Here is a 17,852-nt window from a genome sequence, read left to right as displayed (position 1 = left end):
CTGGGGAGGGGGAGCGGGGGTCAGCAGGAAGCTTTCCTGGTCCTAAGGGATGGAAGGGGTTTGGACATGTAAAGAGGAGCCAGGAGGAGTGGGCTCCAAGGCGAGAGCAGAGAGGGTCAGTCACTGGAACATTGGGGGGTAAGGGTGGGTCTGGGATGATAGAGGAAATGAGGAGCCTTGGATGTCCAGCTAAGGAGGTACACTTGGCCCTGTAGGCCATGGGGAGCTAGTGAAGACTCTTGAGGAAGCGAAGAGGTAGCAGTGTTCTGAAGAGGGGAATCCTGCAGTTGTCGAAGCATGGATGGGAGACTAGGCAGCCAGTCCGGACCCACTGAGCTAAGGTTCATGAAGGTGACTGCTCACACCCGAGGCTCAGCAACATTGTCAAACTGACCATCCTTTGGGAAAAGTAACCAAAGGAAGATGCTATCACATGATATCAGAACCTTTCCAAATGTGGCTTTAAGCTGGTTTCTGTAGAAGGGACACACCCAGGAAGTGTTTTTTTTTTTTTTCAACATTTATTTATTTTTTGGGACAGAGAGAGACAGAGCATGAACGGGGGAGGGGCAGAGAGAGAGGGAGACACAGAATCGGAAACAGGCTCCAGGCTCTGAGCCATCGCCCAGAGCCCGACGCGGGGCTCGAACTCACGGACCGCGAGATCGTGACCTGGCTGAAGTCGGACGCTTAACCGACTGCGCCACCCAGGCGCCCCCACCCAGGAAGTGTTTTAATGCAGGGGAGGGATGAAGGGTGAGGAGCTGGGGCATGAGCCTTACAGAGTTGCTGCACACAAACTGTGTGGGTATGCAGAGGGACTAAAAAACTGGAGTGGAAGACTCCAGGGAGGGCGTGGACTAGTGCAGAAAGAGCGATGGATTTAGGTGATGAACTGGAATCTTTGCCCCAGTTCTGACAGTGTAGTTTAGGGCAAGCGACTTCCTGGCTCTTTATTTGCAAAATGAGGTGGGTAGCCTTAGGGCCTTAGCCTAGGGCATGGCACACAGTGAGCACTCAATAAATAGTCGCTAATTATTTATTTAATTGTTAATCATTAATTACTTCTTTCTAAGGTTCTCACATGCTTTGAATCTCTGATCTCAGAATTTTGCCTGGTCTCAGGTACCCTGGACAAGACTCATTATTAAATGAGACTCTCCCAGATTTCCTGCTTTAAAATTGCAGGAAATTTGCCCCTAGGCTATTCCTGAACTAAGAACGAAAGCCATCTGGAAGAAAAATGTCTTCATGATTTGAGAAGCTACCAAGAGCCTAGCTTAAGCTAATTTTTTTCCTAACAGGTATATAGTCCATTTCATTGCCATAGTATTCCGAAAAAAGTTGTGTGAAACATAGCATCATTATAAATAGAATTCCATTTTCAGCATCCTGGGGAAGTTCATTCTCTTCAAGAACTCTTCAAGGAAATCTAAATGTCACACCTCGGATGTAGGGCCACCTGCAATTTCAGGGGTGGGGGGCAGAGAAACTACACTAGAAAGGGTTACTTCTCTAGTCACACACATCCAGGTGTTCATCCTAGTGCAGTTTGTACTCCCAGACACCCGCACTCACACCACAACAGTCCCACACTGCCCTCACATTCTTGCTGTGCACACATGCGCACACACTGTCTCGCGTGCAGCCTCGTTTCCTGTCAAAGGAGCTGGGCACGTGGAGCAAAGCATCAGTCTCTGTTTCTCCAGGGAACAGCTGTTGCTTATCTATTAGAACATAAAATTCAGGGTCAGAAGCCTCTGGGGCCCCAGCTCACTCAGCCTGCAGACAAAGCTTCTAGGTTTCTTCATTTGAAAGCCTCCTCTCCAATTGTTGGTGGGGAACTGAATCTTGTTTTCATTAAAAAAATTTTTTTTCATTAAAAATTTTTTAAAAATTTATTTATTTTGAGAGAGAGCACACACACACACACACACACACACACATGTGCAAGCGGGGGAGGGGCAAAGCGCAAGGGACAGAGAGAGAATTCCAGGCAGGCTCCCCATTGTCAGCATGGGAGCCTGATGTGGGCCTTGAACCCATGAACCTTGAGATCATGACCTGAGCCAAAATCAAGAATTGGATGCTCAACCGACTGAGCCACCCAGGTGCTCCTGGATTTTGTTTTTAAAAGATGGCATAAATAGGGGTGCCTGAGTGGCTCAGTCAGTTAAGCGTCCGACCTCGGCTCGGGTCATGATCTCATGGTTGGTGGGTTCGCGCGGACAGCATGGACCTTGAAGCTTGCTTGGGATTCTGTGTCTCCCTCTCTCTCTGCCCCTCCCCCACTTGCGCTCTGTCACTCTCTCTCTCAAAAATAAATAAACATTGGGGAAAAAAAAATCTTAAAGATGCCATAAATAATTACCCCCAAGCCAAGTCCTGCTGGAAGAGTAGGTTCCCATTCACTCATACATACAAGAGGGTTTGTTTTGAGTGCGTACCAAACAGCAGGCACCATGGTAAATCCTGGGGGTTCAGCAGTGAACAAGAAGATATTGTTCCTGGGTCCGCAGAGCTCAGAGTCTTTGGGGATTGTCAGTTTTCTGTTGCTGCCATAACAAACTTACCTCAAATGTAGGGATTTAAAACAACCTACATTTACGATCTCCTAACTCTGGAGGCCATAGGTCCAAGTGGGCTCAACTGTTTTCTACTCTCAGGGTCTCACAAGCCTAAAAATCAAGGTGTCAGCCAGCTGGGCCCTAACAGGGAGCCTGTTTGCTTGCTGACTGTCAGCTGGGGACCTTCCTTTGCTTTTAACAGCCCATCCTGGGTCTTTGCACTGGGACCTTACATCTCAGGGCCAGCAATGGCAAGTCAAGTCCTTCTTGTGCTTGGAATCTCTTGGACTTCCCCTTCTACTGCCTCCAGCCTGAGAAGATTCTTTGCTTTTAAGGGCTCATGTGATGAGACTGGACCCACCTGAATAATCCAGGCAGCTCTCCTCATCTTGAAGTCTGTAAATTCGATCACATCTGCACAGACCCTTTAGCCTTGTAACATAACATACTTCATGTTCACAGGCCCTGGGGACTAGACGTGGACGTGTTAGGGGGACCATTCTGCCTACCTACCGCAGATATATATAGGTAAGTAAACTGATAAGTTTAATACACACCCATAAATGTTAATAAGGGGGAGGTAAAAAGTTGCAAATGAGAGCACAGATCAGAGACACCTTTTGAGAGGTTGGTGAGGCATGTCTGGCTTCTTAAAGTAAATAACATCTGAGTTGAAATGTGAAGAACTGGCTCTGAATTGAAGGGTTAACACCCTCGGGGCAGGACTTAGTTTGCAGTCCCGAAGGGGAGCCTTGCCTTCAAGACTACCTTAGCTAGGGCATCTTCTTCTTCAGGGTCTGGTGGGTGGAGCTGGAAGCGGGGCGGGGGGAAGGGGAGGGGCAGACAGGAGAGGGTGGGAGGGGCTCAGCATCCAGGGGGTAGGAGGGCTCCGGAAGTGGGAGGAGTTCAGGCACCTGTACCCACTCAACCTGCTGCCCACTTCCGGGGATATCTCACTTTGCTTCCGAAGCTGCTCCTATTTAAGGCATTCTCCTTCCCATCTTTTTGTTTTCAGCAGAAATTATTTTTGAAATGTGGCCTCAACGCAAAACTCTTTAGTTGTTTATTCATTCATATGTTCACCGATTAATTAAAAAAGATCTATTGAGCACCTAACACATGCCAGGCGCCGTGTTAGGACAGTAAAGCAGAGAACAAGGTAAAAGGGGCCCCTGCCCCTTCCAGCTGAATACAAGTCAAGTGGAAGTCTTTAAGCCAGAGGCCACAACCTTCCTTCAGGAATCTGGAAACATCTGCTTCAAACCTGTCTCTACGTGCCTTGGAGAGTCTTTCAGACCTAAGAGAGAGTGGAAGCCAAAAGCACGGTGACATCTACTATTGAATGAGCACTCACTGTTATCGATATCCCTATATTAAAGATGAGGAAACTGAGTGTGTGCAGAGAGAGGTTTATCCAACAGCACCCAGCTAATAAGTTGCAAGGCTAATATTTAAATCAGGCCTTCTGACTGCAGAGTTGCCTGTTCAAGTGCTACACCAGGGAGGTTCTATGTCCACCAGACATCAAGCATTGTGCTAGGGCTTTGTATCAGCCCTATCTCTGAATCCTCCTAGCCCTGCCAAAGGGTGATGTTTCTTACCAATTTAGAAACGCAGAAATTGAGGCTCAGGAAAGTTAAGTAGCTAGCCCAGGGATACATAGCCAGCGAGTGTAGTGGGATCTCAGTGCATATTTCTGAGTGATTTCCCTTCAGGAGGGAAGGAGCTCGGGACACAAGAGGAAAGAAGGTGGTCAGCCGTGGGGAGAAAAGAGCCAGTGGGGGTGGGAGGGGTGGGGACAACAAGTTCTCAGAGTTGGGTGAAGCAGAGCAGAGTGGACACTGCAGGAGGTGTGAAGGAAGGGCCTGGGTGGCACCAGGACGTGAATGCCTGCCGGGAGAGAGCAGTTTTCTGTGGGGGGCTGTGCTCGGAAGGCGGATTGCAAAGCACCAACTAAGTAGTGAGTGGTCGATGAGCTTGTGGAGGTCTCTGTGTCTCCTGAGGACAGTAGAGAGGCAAAGGGGGCCTCTGAGAATGGGGAGACCTGCATCAGAGCAGAGGGAGACCGTGAGCACGCATGTGTGTTGAGAGTGTGGAGACTGTACCCAGAGCATGAAAGAAAGGGCTGTTTCCAAGGAGGAGGGAGCCCTCTGTTTCTAAGATCAGAAGAAAGAAGGAAAAATGGGTCCATCTACAGAGAAATTCCTAAGCAGTAGTAGTCAGGTGACAGGGTGACTTGTAACATGGGGATGCCCAGCCTTGTCCTTCCAACCTCCCCCATCGTGATGGAACTGTGTTAGTTTCCTGGGGTTGCCAGAACAAGTTACCATAGACTGCAGGGCTTAAAACGACAGAAATTTAGTAATTCACAGTTTTGGAGTCCAGAAGTCCGAAATCAAGCTTCACAGGTCCGGTTTCTTCTGAGGGTTCTGAGGCAGAATCCATTCCAGGCCTCTTTACTAGCTTCTGGCAATCCTTGGTGTTCCTTGGCTGGTGGACCCATCACTCCAACCTCTGCTTCCATCTTTTTGGAGACAGAATACATAGTACATACACATTCCCTGTGTGTGTGTGTGTGTGTCTGTGTGTGTGTCTGTGTGTGTGTCTGTGTCCAAATTTCCCTCTTATAAGAACACCAGCCTTTGGATTAGGGCCCACCCTAATCCTATGTGTCCTTATTTGAACTTGACTACCTCCTCAAAGGCCTTATTTTCAAATAAGGTCATGTTCATAGGTACTGAGAGTTAGGGTGTGAACATATCTCTTAGCAGGATACAATTCAACCCAGAAGAGGGCACAAAGGAAATAGTGTGTGAGAACGTGCCCTAAAGGGTATAAAATGCTACAGAAATACAAAGGCATTCGTTAAAGAAATGCTAAAGTTAAATATGTTTGTAAAGTAAACTATTTCCTCATAGGGATTTATGTAGTGCATACAATGCTGTAGTTTCCAATAAAGGGTTTGCTGAAAGTAGTGTCTATCACTGGGAAATAATGCTCTTAGCAAATGAGCTTCCTCATTGCATCCCTTTTAGGGGGCACTGGGAGACTGGGTCTCCCTGCTGTCTCAGGCACCCTTTGGATCAGGACTTACTCCTACATGGTTCTAACCATAAGCCAAATTAGTCTCCAGCTTCTCCTCTCCCCTTCGTCTACCCCCTCCACCCCCTAGATTTCTAAGAACAAAGGGCCCATCCTTCAGGTGTGTCCTGAAGGATGCCTTTGTGGATAATTTAGTTTCTGCAGTTGCTGTGGAGGAGGTGGTGGCCAGAAGAGGGAACCATCTCTCAGGGGCAGGGGTGAAGGGACAGCTAGGGAGCCTGTCTAGACCCTGGCAGTGTGCAATAACCAGGCTTCTGCTACCCTAGAACCTTGCTTGGCTATCGAAGCTCAGAGTATCTGAGCAGGGAGTCTTCTTAAGAGTCTAGTTCTGCCATTTTTGGTCACGGAGGTCTCAAAGAATTTAATCAAAGTTATGGACCCCCGCCCCAGAGATACATACATGTGCACACAAAGTTTCAGATAATTTCAAAAGTTTCACTGACACCCTCCAGCTTATTTATGAACCCAAGGCCAATAACCCCTGATTAAAAACACCCTTCCCACCCTGTTTTTCTGAGGAGGAAAGTAAGATCATCCAGAGTAACTGATTTGCTCCCACACTGCACAGTTATTTAAAGGGAAATCCAAAAGTGAAGTGCAAATTCTGGTCTGCTCCTTTTTTTTTTTTTAAATTCTTTTTTCAATGTTTATTTATTTTTGGGACAGAGAGAGACAGAGCATGAACGGGGGAGGGTCAGAGAGAGAGGGAGACACAGAATCGGAAACAGGCTCCAGGCTCTGAGCCATCAACCCAGAGCCTGACGCAGGGCTTGAACTCACGGACCGCGAGATCGTGACCTGGCTGAAGTCGGACGCTTAACCGACTGCGCCACCCAGGCACCCCTGGTCTGCTCATTCTAACCACTATGTATATATAGAGTTTGTTTCCATTAAATAAAAGTGACTCCTCCCTTAAAGAGGCAGAATTTGAAGAAAATTTTGCTTTTGGTGGGAGGAAAGGAAGTGGTTGGGGTAGGAGTGCAAGTCAGTAGGAAAAGCACCCTTGGCCCCAGGCGTTGGTAATTGAGATTCATTCACTCCAACACAGACATTTGCAATGGTCCCAGGATCCCACTTTACACTAGTGCTGTGGGGTTACTGAGCCAACGGTTGGGATTCCAGCTTTAAGGACCTCCTCCTGCATTTGGGGGGTATGTGGAATGTGTCTGTGAAAGCCTATAAAGGAAGGCAGAAGAGTTCTTGGACTAGGAGTGGGACTGTAGATCCTCATTGAGTGCGTCAGGCTACAAGGTTTCTGTACCCGGTGATTTGCCTGGCTAGAATCTCGGGGTGACATCTAGGGGGTGCACCTCTCCTGTGAAAAACACCAAGGGCTCCACACCACAGAGCCCCCTCCTTCTTCATTTAGCAACACATCCCCTCCTCCAAAATCCAAACCCCTCTAAGACTCAGGGACCATCAACCCGTCTCAAATAGGGGTGAGGGGAAACATCCTGATGAAACCAGACTCAGGGGAGTCTGCTGGGAAATTATCTAGGGGTTCCTGGGAGTGGGGGAAATCTCACATATTTAGAAGAGGTCTTAATTTTGAGACGTCCAAATTCAGGGGGCCCCCACCCCCTCATTTGTCTCCAGGCTTTATTTTGGAGTTCTCAGGTTGAAGACCCTGGATTGGGGACAGGGTTTTGTTTGAGGCCGGCTCCAACAGCCTGGGGGCTGGCCCTGTGCCTGGTCGAGGAGGGTAGGGGTAGCCTGCTACTTCCAGCGGGTTCTCTAACTCCGAGTCCCAACCCCGGCTGCGCTCGGGCCTCGGGGCCCCGGAGAGCGAGCGGGCGAGCGCGGCGTCCCCGCCTCCCGGGCGGGCCGGGGGCGGGGAGGCGGGGACCCCTCCCCTCCCCTTCGCCATCCCTTCGGGGCCGGCCTCCCGGGCGCACGGAGGGACCGCGGGGGAGGGGAGAGGGCGGAGGGACGGGAGGCGGCGGCGGCGGCGGCGGGGCTCGGGCCTTGGCTGACCCGGCGGCGGCGGCGGCGGCGGGGCCCCGGTGAGCCGGGCCGGGGCGGCCGCCGAGCCGGGCCCGAGCCGTCGGGGGCCCGGCGAGCGCGGCGCCGGCGACTTTCCCCGCGGAGTTGTGGTCTAGTTTGGGGGGCGGCGCGGGGCCCCGGAGCCGGGGCGCGATCTCTCGCGGGGCCGGCGAGGGAGCGGCGGGCGGCGCGCGCGGAGGGGGCGGGGGAGCATGCCCGGCTGGAGCCCGGCCTCGGGGCGCGCCCCGGCCGCCGTCCCCTCCTCCGCCTCCTCCTTCTCCTCCTCCGTCTCCTCCTCCTCCTCCTCTTCCAGTCCCGCCGCCGCCGCAGCCAACATGGCTGCGCTCCTGAGCCCGGGAGGCGGCCGCTGCTGAGCGCTGCTCGCCGCCCGGGCCCCCAGCCCGCCAGGCTCCGGCCCATGGCCCCCGCGGCCCCGCGGCCCCGGGCGCGCTAGGGCTGCAACCGAGCGCCCGCCGCCCGAGGCCACTCGCCGCCGCCGTCCGCCCGCCCGCCCGCCGGCCTCGGGGAGCCGGAGCCGTCCGCGGGGCGGGGCGGGGCGGCCAGCCACCATGGAGCCCCAGCGCCGGGAGCTGCTCGCCCAGTGTCAGCAGAGCCTGGCCCAGGCCATGACCGAGGTGGAGGCCGTGCTCGGGCTGCTCGAGGCCGCGGGAGCGCTGAGCCCCGGCGAGCGGCGGCAGCTGGACGAGGAGGCGGGAGGCGCCAAGGCGGAGCTGCTGCTCAAGCTGCTGCTGGCCAAGGAGCGGGACCACTTCCAGGACCTGCGGGCGGCGCTGGAGAAGACGCAGCCTCACCTGCTGCCCATTCTCTACCTGAACGGCGTCGTCGGGCCGCCACAGCCTTCCGAGGGCGCCGGTGAGTGGCAGACCCCCGCGGCCCGGCCTCTCGGACCGTTTTCCACCATCTCTCTTTGCAGCTCTGAGTCGGGGGAACTCGCGAGGGCCACTCATCCACCTGGCGCCGGCCGCTCGGGTGGAGCCTTCCCTCCCTTAGCGGGTCTGGGGAGGGGGCCCCTGCGTGGTCCTCTACTTCGCACCTCCTCCCTCAGTCCCCGCCTGTCGTTGTGAACAATGCCCGGCACTGTGGGCCTTGACTCTCCGGGTGCCACGGCATCGGGGTGCTCCTGAGACCAGCAGGTCCAGCCGCGGGGCGACCTCGGAAGGATGTCGGGCAGTCTCTCCTAAGGCTCTTCATCATCCACCAGTCATTTTGGAGTCTCTGCTAGCTTTTAATCGGTGATAACGGTCTAGAAGAATGGAAATGGGCCAGGACTGGTCCTCCTGAATTCTGGTCCCTGCCACCCCGTTTGATGATAACTGGTGCCGTTTCACTTTCTGGCTCTCTCTGCTCCCTTTGCCCAGAGCTCAGTCTGTTTGCTCGCCCAGACTTGTGCTTGATTATGCACAATGCCTGCTAGGTTTCTTTGGAAACTGTGGGCCTGGAAAAGTTGGGGAAGTTGCATTGCACCATGGGAAAATCCTAGTAGTGGCTGCTGGGGCTCAGATCCCTCCCTGGCGGTGCTGAGCTGCCTGAGGAGGGAAGGCTGGTGGCTGGTGCCCTTGGGTGATGGATTTGTGAGTATTCCTGTGTGGGGGTGGGGGGAGAGGGGGTACTGCTGGGTGTTTGTGATAAATGATAGGCCTGGCCTGGTTGGGGAATGTGGAAAGCCAGCCTTTTAGACAGAAGCTCGAGGAAAAAGGCACAGCACTGAGGAAGGAAGAGAACCTGCATTTATTAGGCACCTACTGTTGTGGCAGGCACTCTGCCTAATTACATTTATTGTTACCATTCTGTGAGCTGTCTACTTATTACTTTGCCAGAGAGAAAACTCTGGCTTGGAGTGGTTAAAATGCTCACGGTATTAGGCACCAGGAGTTTTCAATTATGACCTATTGTTTTGTTTAACACGTTCAGAGCCCGAAAGTGGCAAATGCCACCTTTTCTATGTCTTGTCCTTGTTTTAAGAGTGAACGGAGAGGGCTGACAAAGCAGCCCTGAGTAACTGTAGGCCAGAGGCTGATGAAACCCATTTATTTGGCTGTTAAAAGCCTCACTTATTAAGGGGGTGATTTTATAAGCTGTTCCTGGTTAGAGCTGCAGTGTATATTGGCCATCTCAACCTCACATCTTGTAGTGGAGGAAACTGATATACAAGGAATAAGCTGCTGGTCACACAGTGTACATCATTTCATCGGTGGTCCTCTGTCTCCACTTTGGGATTTCTGACTCTAGCATTTATATCCCTCAAGCCTGCGTTCTGTCCCCCCAGTTTTGGTCGTATTTGAGTCGCTGGGCAAACCCAGTCTCCTGGGACGGTGGTTTGGAGGATGCTGAGGAGGGCTGTCCCATGTGTCCATGAGGATAAAGAGACAGGGAACTCTCACTGGGGTAATTGTTTTTCTCCTTAATTGCTTTCATCTTTCTATTTTTGAAGGAGAAAGTTTGTCAAGGAAGTGCATAAGTTAGAGTGCAGACCCACGTCCTCTCTGGGATGTGTTTGAATCAGTGCTAGCTTTAATCTCTGGAATAGTTGGACGGATTGCCATTAGTTAGTTCCCCCTGCTCTGTGCCTGGCAGAGGAGGTGGGGCCTCGCTTGGGCTGAGGTTGTAGGAGCTGGTCCTGACCTCTGAGGAAGGGATGGAATATGGTTTGGGTTTTCCTCCTGAGGGCAGTGATTGAAGACCCTAGTTTTACCACAGAGCAGAAATCTGTGGCTTTCCAGAGGGTCATGCAAGCCTCAGGAAAATAGTTGTCGGGGGGAAAGTTGTGTTCATTTTAGTTAACGCTTTAGAGAAAAATTAGGGCAGCATTTGGTATGGCAAAGTAGAGCTTCTGGGGAGGGGTGATGTGGTGTGCAAATAAACAGTAGCGTTGGGACCTTTGTAAAGGATGAGTTATTGTGCACTGGTTTTCCAACTTTTTTTTTTCTCTCTCTTAGCCATCGAGCTCTTCTTCTGGGGTAAAGCTCAGTACAGGGCTGGAGGCACCTTTCCGTAGGCACGCAGGTCCGTGGCTCTGCCTGTAGTCGGCCTCTGTGCAAGGCCCTTGCGAGAGCCCGAGAGACAAACCAGCTGCCTTCCAAGGATCCACAGCATCAAGGGGCAGCCAGTTTGTCATGTCTACTTTGCAGGTGCTGCCATCATCCAGTTAGGGACTTTCCTGGTGGTTTCCGCACCCTTTGTGGGCCCCTGGTCCAGAATGCCCATTCCCTGGCTGGCACCTGTGCACTGGGATTTTGGTCCACTGCAGGCAAATGATGGCTGGTAGCTCCCCACAAGGGCCTGGAGCCCAGGGCGAAACTAGCCTGGGAGGTCCTGGGTAGGTGAGCCAACCACGGGCTCATGCTCAGAGCCCCAGACATTTATAACCCACCGTGCTCAGGCCTGGGGTATGAAGATGACTAACAAGCATACCATTTGTTTTATTTCGGGGGCAGGGACATTCCTATTCCAGGGTTGATGGTACCTTGCTGCTCAGCATTTCGAATCTCACTGCATACTTCCATGTCTCACTTAATTCTGTAGCAACCCCAGGAAGATGGGGGTGGTGGTGCCTTATTTGCATTGCACTGGGTTCCGCACTCACATCTCTATGGTTTGAGGACAGGCCAGAAGTTGCAGAAAGGGGCAGAAAGGAGGCTGAGTCGAGACTAAGCTCAGTGCTCCTGGTTCCGTGTTGGGGTGTTTTTCCTGTCACCTGATTAGGCCCCCTCAGTACAATTTCAGGCCATCTCCTACATTCGGAAACTCTGGAATTATGAAGCCTTTCCTGTCCCAATACATGGATCTGTGAGGAAGAGGTGATCACCTTTGCCCCTGCTGGCAGTGGTAGTAAGAGGGAGGACTCTTGTTCTTGGAATGGCTCAGGTGTCTCATGTTTTTTCTGCAGGTGTACCAGGATCTTGTTTGGTCATTCAGAACCTGCTCGGTCCTTTGTCATTTGTTTCTCTTTGCTTCAGTTACTGACACCTAGGTTTTCTCGCTTGAAGACCTTTGACTGCCTGTCCCTGGAGTGAGGGTCCTTTCCTGGCCGGAAGCCTCAATGTCTTCATCTGTGAGATGGGGCTAAGGGTGCTAGGCTGCCTGTCTCAGCCACTGGGAGGGAGGAATGTAATTGGGGAGGATGGAAGTGCCTGGTCCTGTGCTCTCCCCAGGTGGGGCTGCACTGCAGATGGAGACAGGGGTGGGTAGGATGTAATTCCAGCCCGCAGCTTGCCACCTAGTTGGGGGAATGGGTCACTCAGGAGAGTGACATTATGCGATAGATCAATTGAGTGATGTAGACACAGGTAGGCTTTTTCTTCCTTTTAAAACACTGATTAACACATACTTTCCCTGAATACTCTCATCTACCTCTAGTGGCTCTAAGTACCACCCAAACGTGAAGGTCTTCTCAAACCACGTCACCCCAGGCGTCTCTTATGGGACAGAAGTGGCAGAACTTGGTAGCTGCTCCTGTGTGCTCAGAGATGCAAGTTTCCTTCTCATCCCCTCTATGTGCCTTCTCTGCAGCATCCTAGCGAGCTGCTGACTTGGCTTCCCCAGAGGCAAGAGACTGGAGACAGCGATGGCTGCTGGATGAAGGCCTTCGAGGAGGGACTGGGGCTCAAGCTGGGTGTCAGAGAGGCCGTGTGGACGTGCAGAGGCAGAGGAGGAGGACGTGCTGGTTAAGATTGTGGAAATGAGACCAGCCTGAGCGGAGGGCGGCCTAGGCTCTGGGTGGATAGGGGTGCAAAGGTGATCCGGAGGGACCGCGATGGCTAGGCTGAGTGAAGGGTTTGGATGGCAGTACAAATTTAGACACTGTGCACTTGTCAGAAGTTAAAGCTGGAGGAATTTTTTTTTTTTTTTTTAAAGGATAACTTGCCAGGCTTTTCCAGCAGAATGAGAGCTGGTGACTGCCACTTGTCAGGTGTGGATTGTTTATTATTCATTAGAGATTTCCTGGGCCTTTTGTTCTCTATCTGCTCTCTTCAGGTACCAGTTACATCGTCTTCATCTACTCCAGCCTGGAGGGTCAGCAGGGACGGAGACATAAGTAAAAGTTCCAACCATTGTAGATTTTCTCTTGGTTCTTTTAACTGTGTTATTTGAGAGGAAGTGGTGGAGGAACTTGAAAGTAAGCAGAAAAGAGAAATTTATTGTATAGTATTCCAAGAGCTTGGGATGGATGTGAAAAACCAGCCTTGGGGTGATTGATCCCCGAATGTGATGCTTTTCCTGTGGGCCTGGAGCATGGTCTCAGGACCCCAAGGATTTCATCTTCATGGCCCCTGGCCAGAGACTAAAGGGAGCTCAATCTAATCAGCCCAGGCAGAACATCTTATGGAAGGGTTCTGCGTGGCCGGACTAGGGTCTCTGTCCATGTCAGGCCCAGTCACTGTGGCCAGGGCTAGGGGACTAAGACTGGCTCAGCAGCTGACACAATGAATAGAGTACGGTGATGGGATGCTGTCACTGGCAGCCCGTACAGTATCATGGTTTTTTCGACTGGGGGGAAGTGGTTCTCCAAAGGGAGGATGTTGGTGCGGCTAAAACATCAGATGAATATCCACCATAGGTGGTCCCATCTTTGTATGATGATGCAACTCGCAGGCGAGGTCATCACTGGAGTGGGGTGGAGCAAGGTGGCCATCTTTTACTAAGTTTTAGACTTTGAGCAGAGCAGTTCAGCTTATCTCCTACTCTACAAAACAGTTGAAACAATAACTGCTTCAGTATGCTATTTGACAATCAGTAGCACGAAGTTATTTTGTTATTGTGGCGAGCAATATAGCCTGGAAGCAGCCTTAGGACCAGAAACCTGGCATTCTCCTGATTTTTCTGAGAGCTCCTTGTAAACTGTGCTAGAGCTGCGTTTACCATGGCTGTGGGTCATCAAGAGTAGAATATAATCTCTCTGAATTCACTGTTGTATTCCTGATGCCTAGAATAGAGCCTAGCCCAGGATAGGTGTTTAGTAAATTTCTGTTGAATGGATGAGTAGTCTGCTGTGTGTAGAATGAATGGTGTCTCCTGCATAAGTCCAAGTTCTCTTCCGAAATGCGTTTATAAGTGGTGACTTCGCGGTGACAGAAGGTTGTGGGAGTGTAGGAAGGCTAGAGTGAGTCCCAGATGCACACACGGATGTCACTACCCATGGTACGTCTGTGATGGAAGCAGGTGGTGTGACATTGATGTCTGAAGTTCCCAAGGTTACCCATCAGGTATCAGCACGGTGGGGCTGGCTGCCAGGAGCCATGTGGAGTGCCCACATTGGCTGTTGAGGGATTGGAGAGACCTTTCCTTTTCACACTCAGAATTTGAATATCAGCTTGGTGTCCTCGAAAGAGACCTGGATAGGGATCTGCTTCTAACTGTGCGACATCTTGACCTTGGATGAGCTTCTTAGCCACCTGGTGCTTGGGGGTTTTTCCAATGTAGCAGTCAAACTAGAAATTTAGCATTGACAAAGTAAGGGCTTGCTCAGTCCAGTGGGATTCTCAGCACTGCCAAGGTGGTATTAGGTCCAAGGAAACTTGGATTAGGAAACTAGATTCTGAGGCTTCTTCTAGGTCTGTACCATGGTTACTATTTTCTGATTTAGTGTTAGGGTTGAGTGATTTTTTTGATACTCTGGCTTTATATTTCCTGAAAAAGTGAGCAGACTAGGGGAAATGTTTGTCTTAGGTTTCTTTGGTTTTTTCCCCTACCTTGTTCCAGCCACTTATATATTCTGCAGACCAGTACAAGGGGCCTCTTCAATAAGTTCTGTAAACTTGGGAAGGCGTGAGCCACAGAAAAATTGGGCCTGGAGCAAGAGGGCTGAGCTGCTTATCAGTCTGCGCAGAGGGTGGCCCAGTCGGTTAAGCATCTGCCTTTGTAGCATCTGATGTTGTAGCAAATGTCAGAATTTCCTTCCTTTGTATGACTGAATAATATTTCATTGCATGGATAGACCACATTTTATTTATCCATTCATCTGTCAGTGGACATTTGAGTTGCTTCCACCCTTTGGCTTTGTGAATAAAGCTGCTATCAAAGTTGATGTACAAATACCTCTTGGAGTCGCTGCTTTCAGTCTTTTGGGGATATATATACTGGTAATTCTACATTTGATTGGTTTTTTTTGTTTTGTTTTGGGTTTTTTTTGAGGAAATGTCCTGTTTGCTTTGAGTTTTAATTATGAAATCCATAAGGTCCAAGCATCTTGACTCAAGGATGAATGGCCTGGTTGGAGTCCAAGTTCCAACATTTTCTTTCCTTTTTTCTTCTAAAACTTGTAGATTTTTGCCTGCAGCTTACTTTGGAAAGTTCAGGACAGTTTCTTTGGACTTTAAAGAAAGATTTCAGTTTCAGTAGTTATGTCTGACTTTTGAGGCCAGAAGTTAACTACAATCCCAGCAACATTCACATCTGGCAGCTGAAGGGTGTTCACGCATCTCCGTCTCGTTTCCAGTACTAATATCTCCATCCCCAAAGGCCTTGAAGTATGTTTGTTATTTCTGCTTTGTGCACACTTTCTCCTTACCCCACTCTGGGTTGGTTTAGTTTGCTTTCTCAGTCTTGGATCCAGGGTAATGGCTAGCAAGATTTTCTTTCAAAAGGCCTAGGTCAGCATTTCCCAAGGAAACGTCTTCTTAGCACTGGCCTGGTGGGATGTTAGTGGTGTTACTTGACGAGAGGGTTCTGTGGTCAAAGCATTTATTTGAGCAGTGCTGGTTTGAGCAGGTCATACAGGCTCCCTTACTGGGAGCCTCTTGAGAGCCCTAATAGGCCAGTGTGCTTGGAGATTTCACTGGAGTGGGTTCACCATGCAGTGTTTCCCAAACGGATTTGACCACAACATCTTTTTTCATTGAGCATCTTGCGACATCAGAATTCTGAGAAGTGTACTTTCTGGAAAATTTAGCATTAGTGCACGGAGCTGGAACATCAGTGTACGCCATCTTTTTTTTCAAACTTTCTCCCCGTTCTCTCTCTCTTGGGGTGCTGGACCTTGAACTTCCTCATCTCCTAAACTCCAGTACCAGCTGATGTAGGCATGTGCGATTCTGGGGCCAGATCTTTTGGATGTGTGGATAACTTAGATATGCCGTAGAATCTGGGACCAGAAGATGTTGAAGTGGTGTGAACCCTGACCTCTCTGGGCCTCCATTTCTCCAGTGTGTCTCGACAAGAATGAAGTTTGACTTCATGATGGCTGTTCTTTCAGATGGTTAAACCTCTTGTGGTCATTGTCGTCTTTTTTTTTTTAAGTAAGTTCTATGCCCAATATGGGGCTTGAACTTACAACCTTGAGGCCAAGAGTCGCATGCTCCATCAGTTGAGCCAGCCAGGTACCCCCCCCCCCCCCCCGTCTTGTGGTCTTCTTTAGGTCTGTTTTATTTTAAATATTTTTTTTTTAGTTTTTTTTTTTTAACGACTATTCATTTTTGAGAGAACATGAGTGGGGGCGGGGCAGAGAGAGAGGGAGACACAGAATCCAAAGCAGGCTCCAGGCTCTGAACTGACAGCACAGAGCCCAAAGCGGGGCTTGAACTCATGGACCGTGAGATCATGACCTGAGCCAAAGTCTGACGCTTAACCGACTGAGCCACCCAGACGCTATTTTTGAATATTTTTGAATATTTTGAATATTTTTATTTTATTTTGAATATTTTTATTTTATTTTACTTTTTTCAATGGGCTCCACACACAACATGGGGCTTGAATTCATGACCCCGAGATCAAGAGTCACACGCTCCACTGACTGAGCTGGCCCGGCGCCCTGTCTTGTGGTCTTCTTTGGGTCTGAGTGAGTAGGCTTGGGCTTTGGTCCCCACTCAGGGTTTCCGGGGCCACCTGGTGAGCATGTGTGATCTGTCCTGGTGGTGTGACACCTGCAGGTCTGGGACTGGCTAACCGTTGGTATTGGACTGGGGAGCAGGAAGATAGTCTCTGTGCTGAGAGTGCTACGTCATTTCTGGGAAGACCGTTGACACAGAGGAATGAGCCAGGTGGCTCAAGCATCGGTGGTAGGTTTGGGGCCAGGGAGGGAGGCCATAAGACTGGAGATGGCTGGGTATCATGAACCGGTCTTGGGGCCTCCCACAGACTGGGATTTAAATCCTGGCTCTTCCATCTTAGGCTGTGGGACTTCAGCAAATTGCTTACCCTCTCTGGGTCTTCTTTCTCCTTACCTGTAAAAAGGCTAATAGTATTCTCCCAGGGCTTTGGTGAGGACTGAGGCGATTTATGTGAGATGAGGGCAAGCTACTGGAGCTGCTGCTGCTCTTGGGAGAGTCCTGTCCTTGAGAGGAGAGCCAGTGTCCCACCTGGGCTGGGAGTCAGGAGGTATCATAGGGCCCATGCCCTTCCTGGAGTCAGGGGAAGTCTAGAGTGTGCACGGACCAGGAGGCCCATCTCCTTGGGCTGCTCAGGACACACTTTCACGGTTGCTTTGGTCCTGGAGCCTACATTTGTTTTTAAAGTTTATTTATTTTATTTTTGAGAAAGAGAGAAAGCACAAGTCGGGGAGGGGCAAAGAGGGAGAGAGAATCCCAAGCAGGCGCCTCACTGACAACCCCAGGGCGGGGCTTGAACCCATGAACCATGAGATCATGACCTGAGCCGAAGTCAGACACTTAACCAGCTGAACCACCCAGGCGCCCCATGGAGCCTACATTTGGAGGAGGGCATTGCCACTGGCTTCACAAGGACTGTGGGAGTAGCTTATTTTGGAGGAAAGGAGACTTAGAGGGGCTTGGATACATGTTTTCAAATGGATACAGGGCAGTGGTGAGACCTGATTCTTCTGGACACCAGAGAGCTAAACATGGTCTGACAGGTTAAGGATATTGGGAAGTAGAACTGAGTTTGACGTAAGGAGGGACCTGCCCCCTTCCCTCCTTTCCTTTTAAACTTTATATTACACATCTTTCTTTTTCTAAAATTTTAAGAGGTTTTTATTTTTAAGAGAGAGAGAGAGACAGAGTGTGAGCCGGGGAGGGGCAGAGAGAGAGGGAGACACAGAATCCCAAGCAGGCTCCAGGCCCTGAGCTGTCAGCACAGAGCTTGACACAGGGCTTGAACCCACAGACTGCGAAATCATGACCTGAGCTGAAGTCGGATACTTAACCAATTGAGCCATCCAGGTGCCCCCATATTACACATCTTTCAAACACACACAGGGACGGAGCGTGTAATGTAAAGTATGCTCTA

General features: G+C 50.6%; 1 protein-coding gene across 4 annotated transcripts in view; it reads left to right on the top strand.

Moving 5' to 3' along the window:
• The first annotated feature begins 8,158 nt into the window (after window positions 1-8,158).
• Window positions 8,159-17,852, top strand: part of DLG5 (discs large MAGUK scaffold protein 5) — a 128,726-nt gene continuing 119,032 nt past the window's right edge. For 2 of the 4 annotated variants that reach the window (XM_043596677.1, XM_043596675.1), the window contains exon 1: window positions 8,161-8,525. In XM_043596677.1, coding sequence (XP_043452612.1) covers window positions 8,222-8,525 — 304 coding nt within the window. In that variant the 5' untranslated portion in view covers window positions 8,161-8,221. Of the gene's footprint in view, window positions 8,526-17,852 lie in introns of all 4 variants that reach the window. The other 2 variants (XM_043596676.1, XM_043596678.1) reach the window with 2 other exon arrangements.

Source organism: Prionailurus bengalensis, chromosome D2 (genome assembly GCF_016509475.1).
Source record: "Prionailurus bengalensis isolate Pbe53 chromosome D2, Fcat_Pben_1.1_paternal_pri, whole genome shotgun sequence".
Lineage (NCBI taxonomy): Eukaryota > Metazoa > Chordata > Mammalia > Carnivora > Felidae > Prionailurus > Prionailurus bengalensis.
This window is presented reverse-complemented; position numbering and strand designations above follow the sequence as displayed.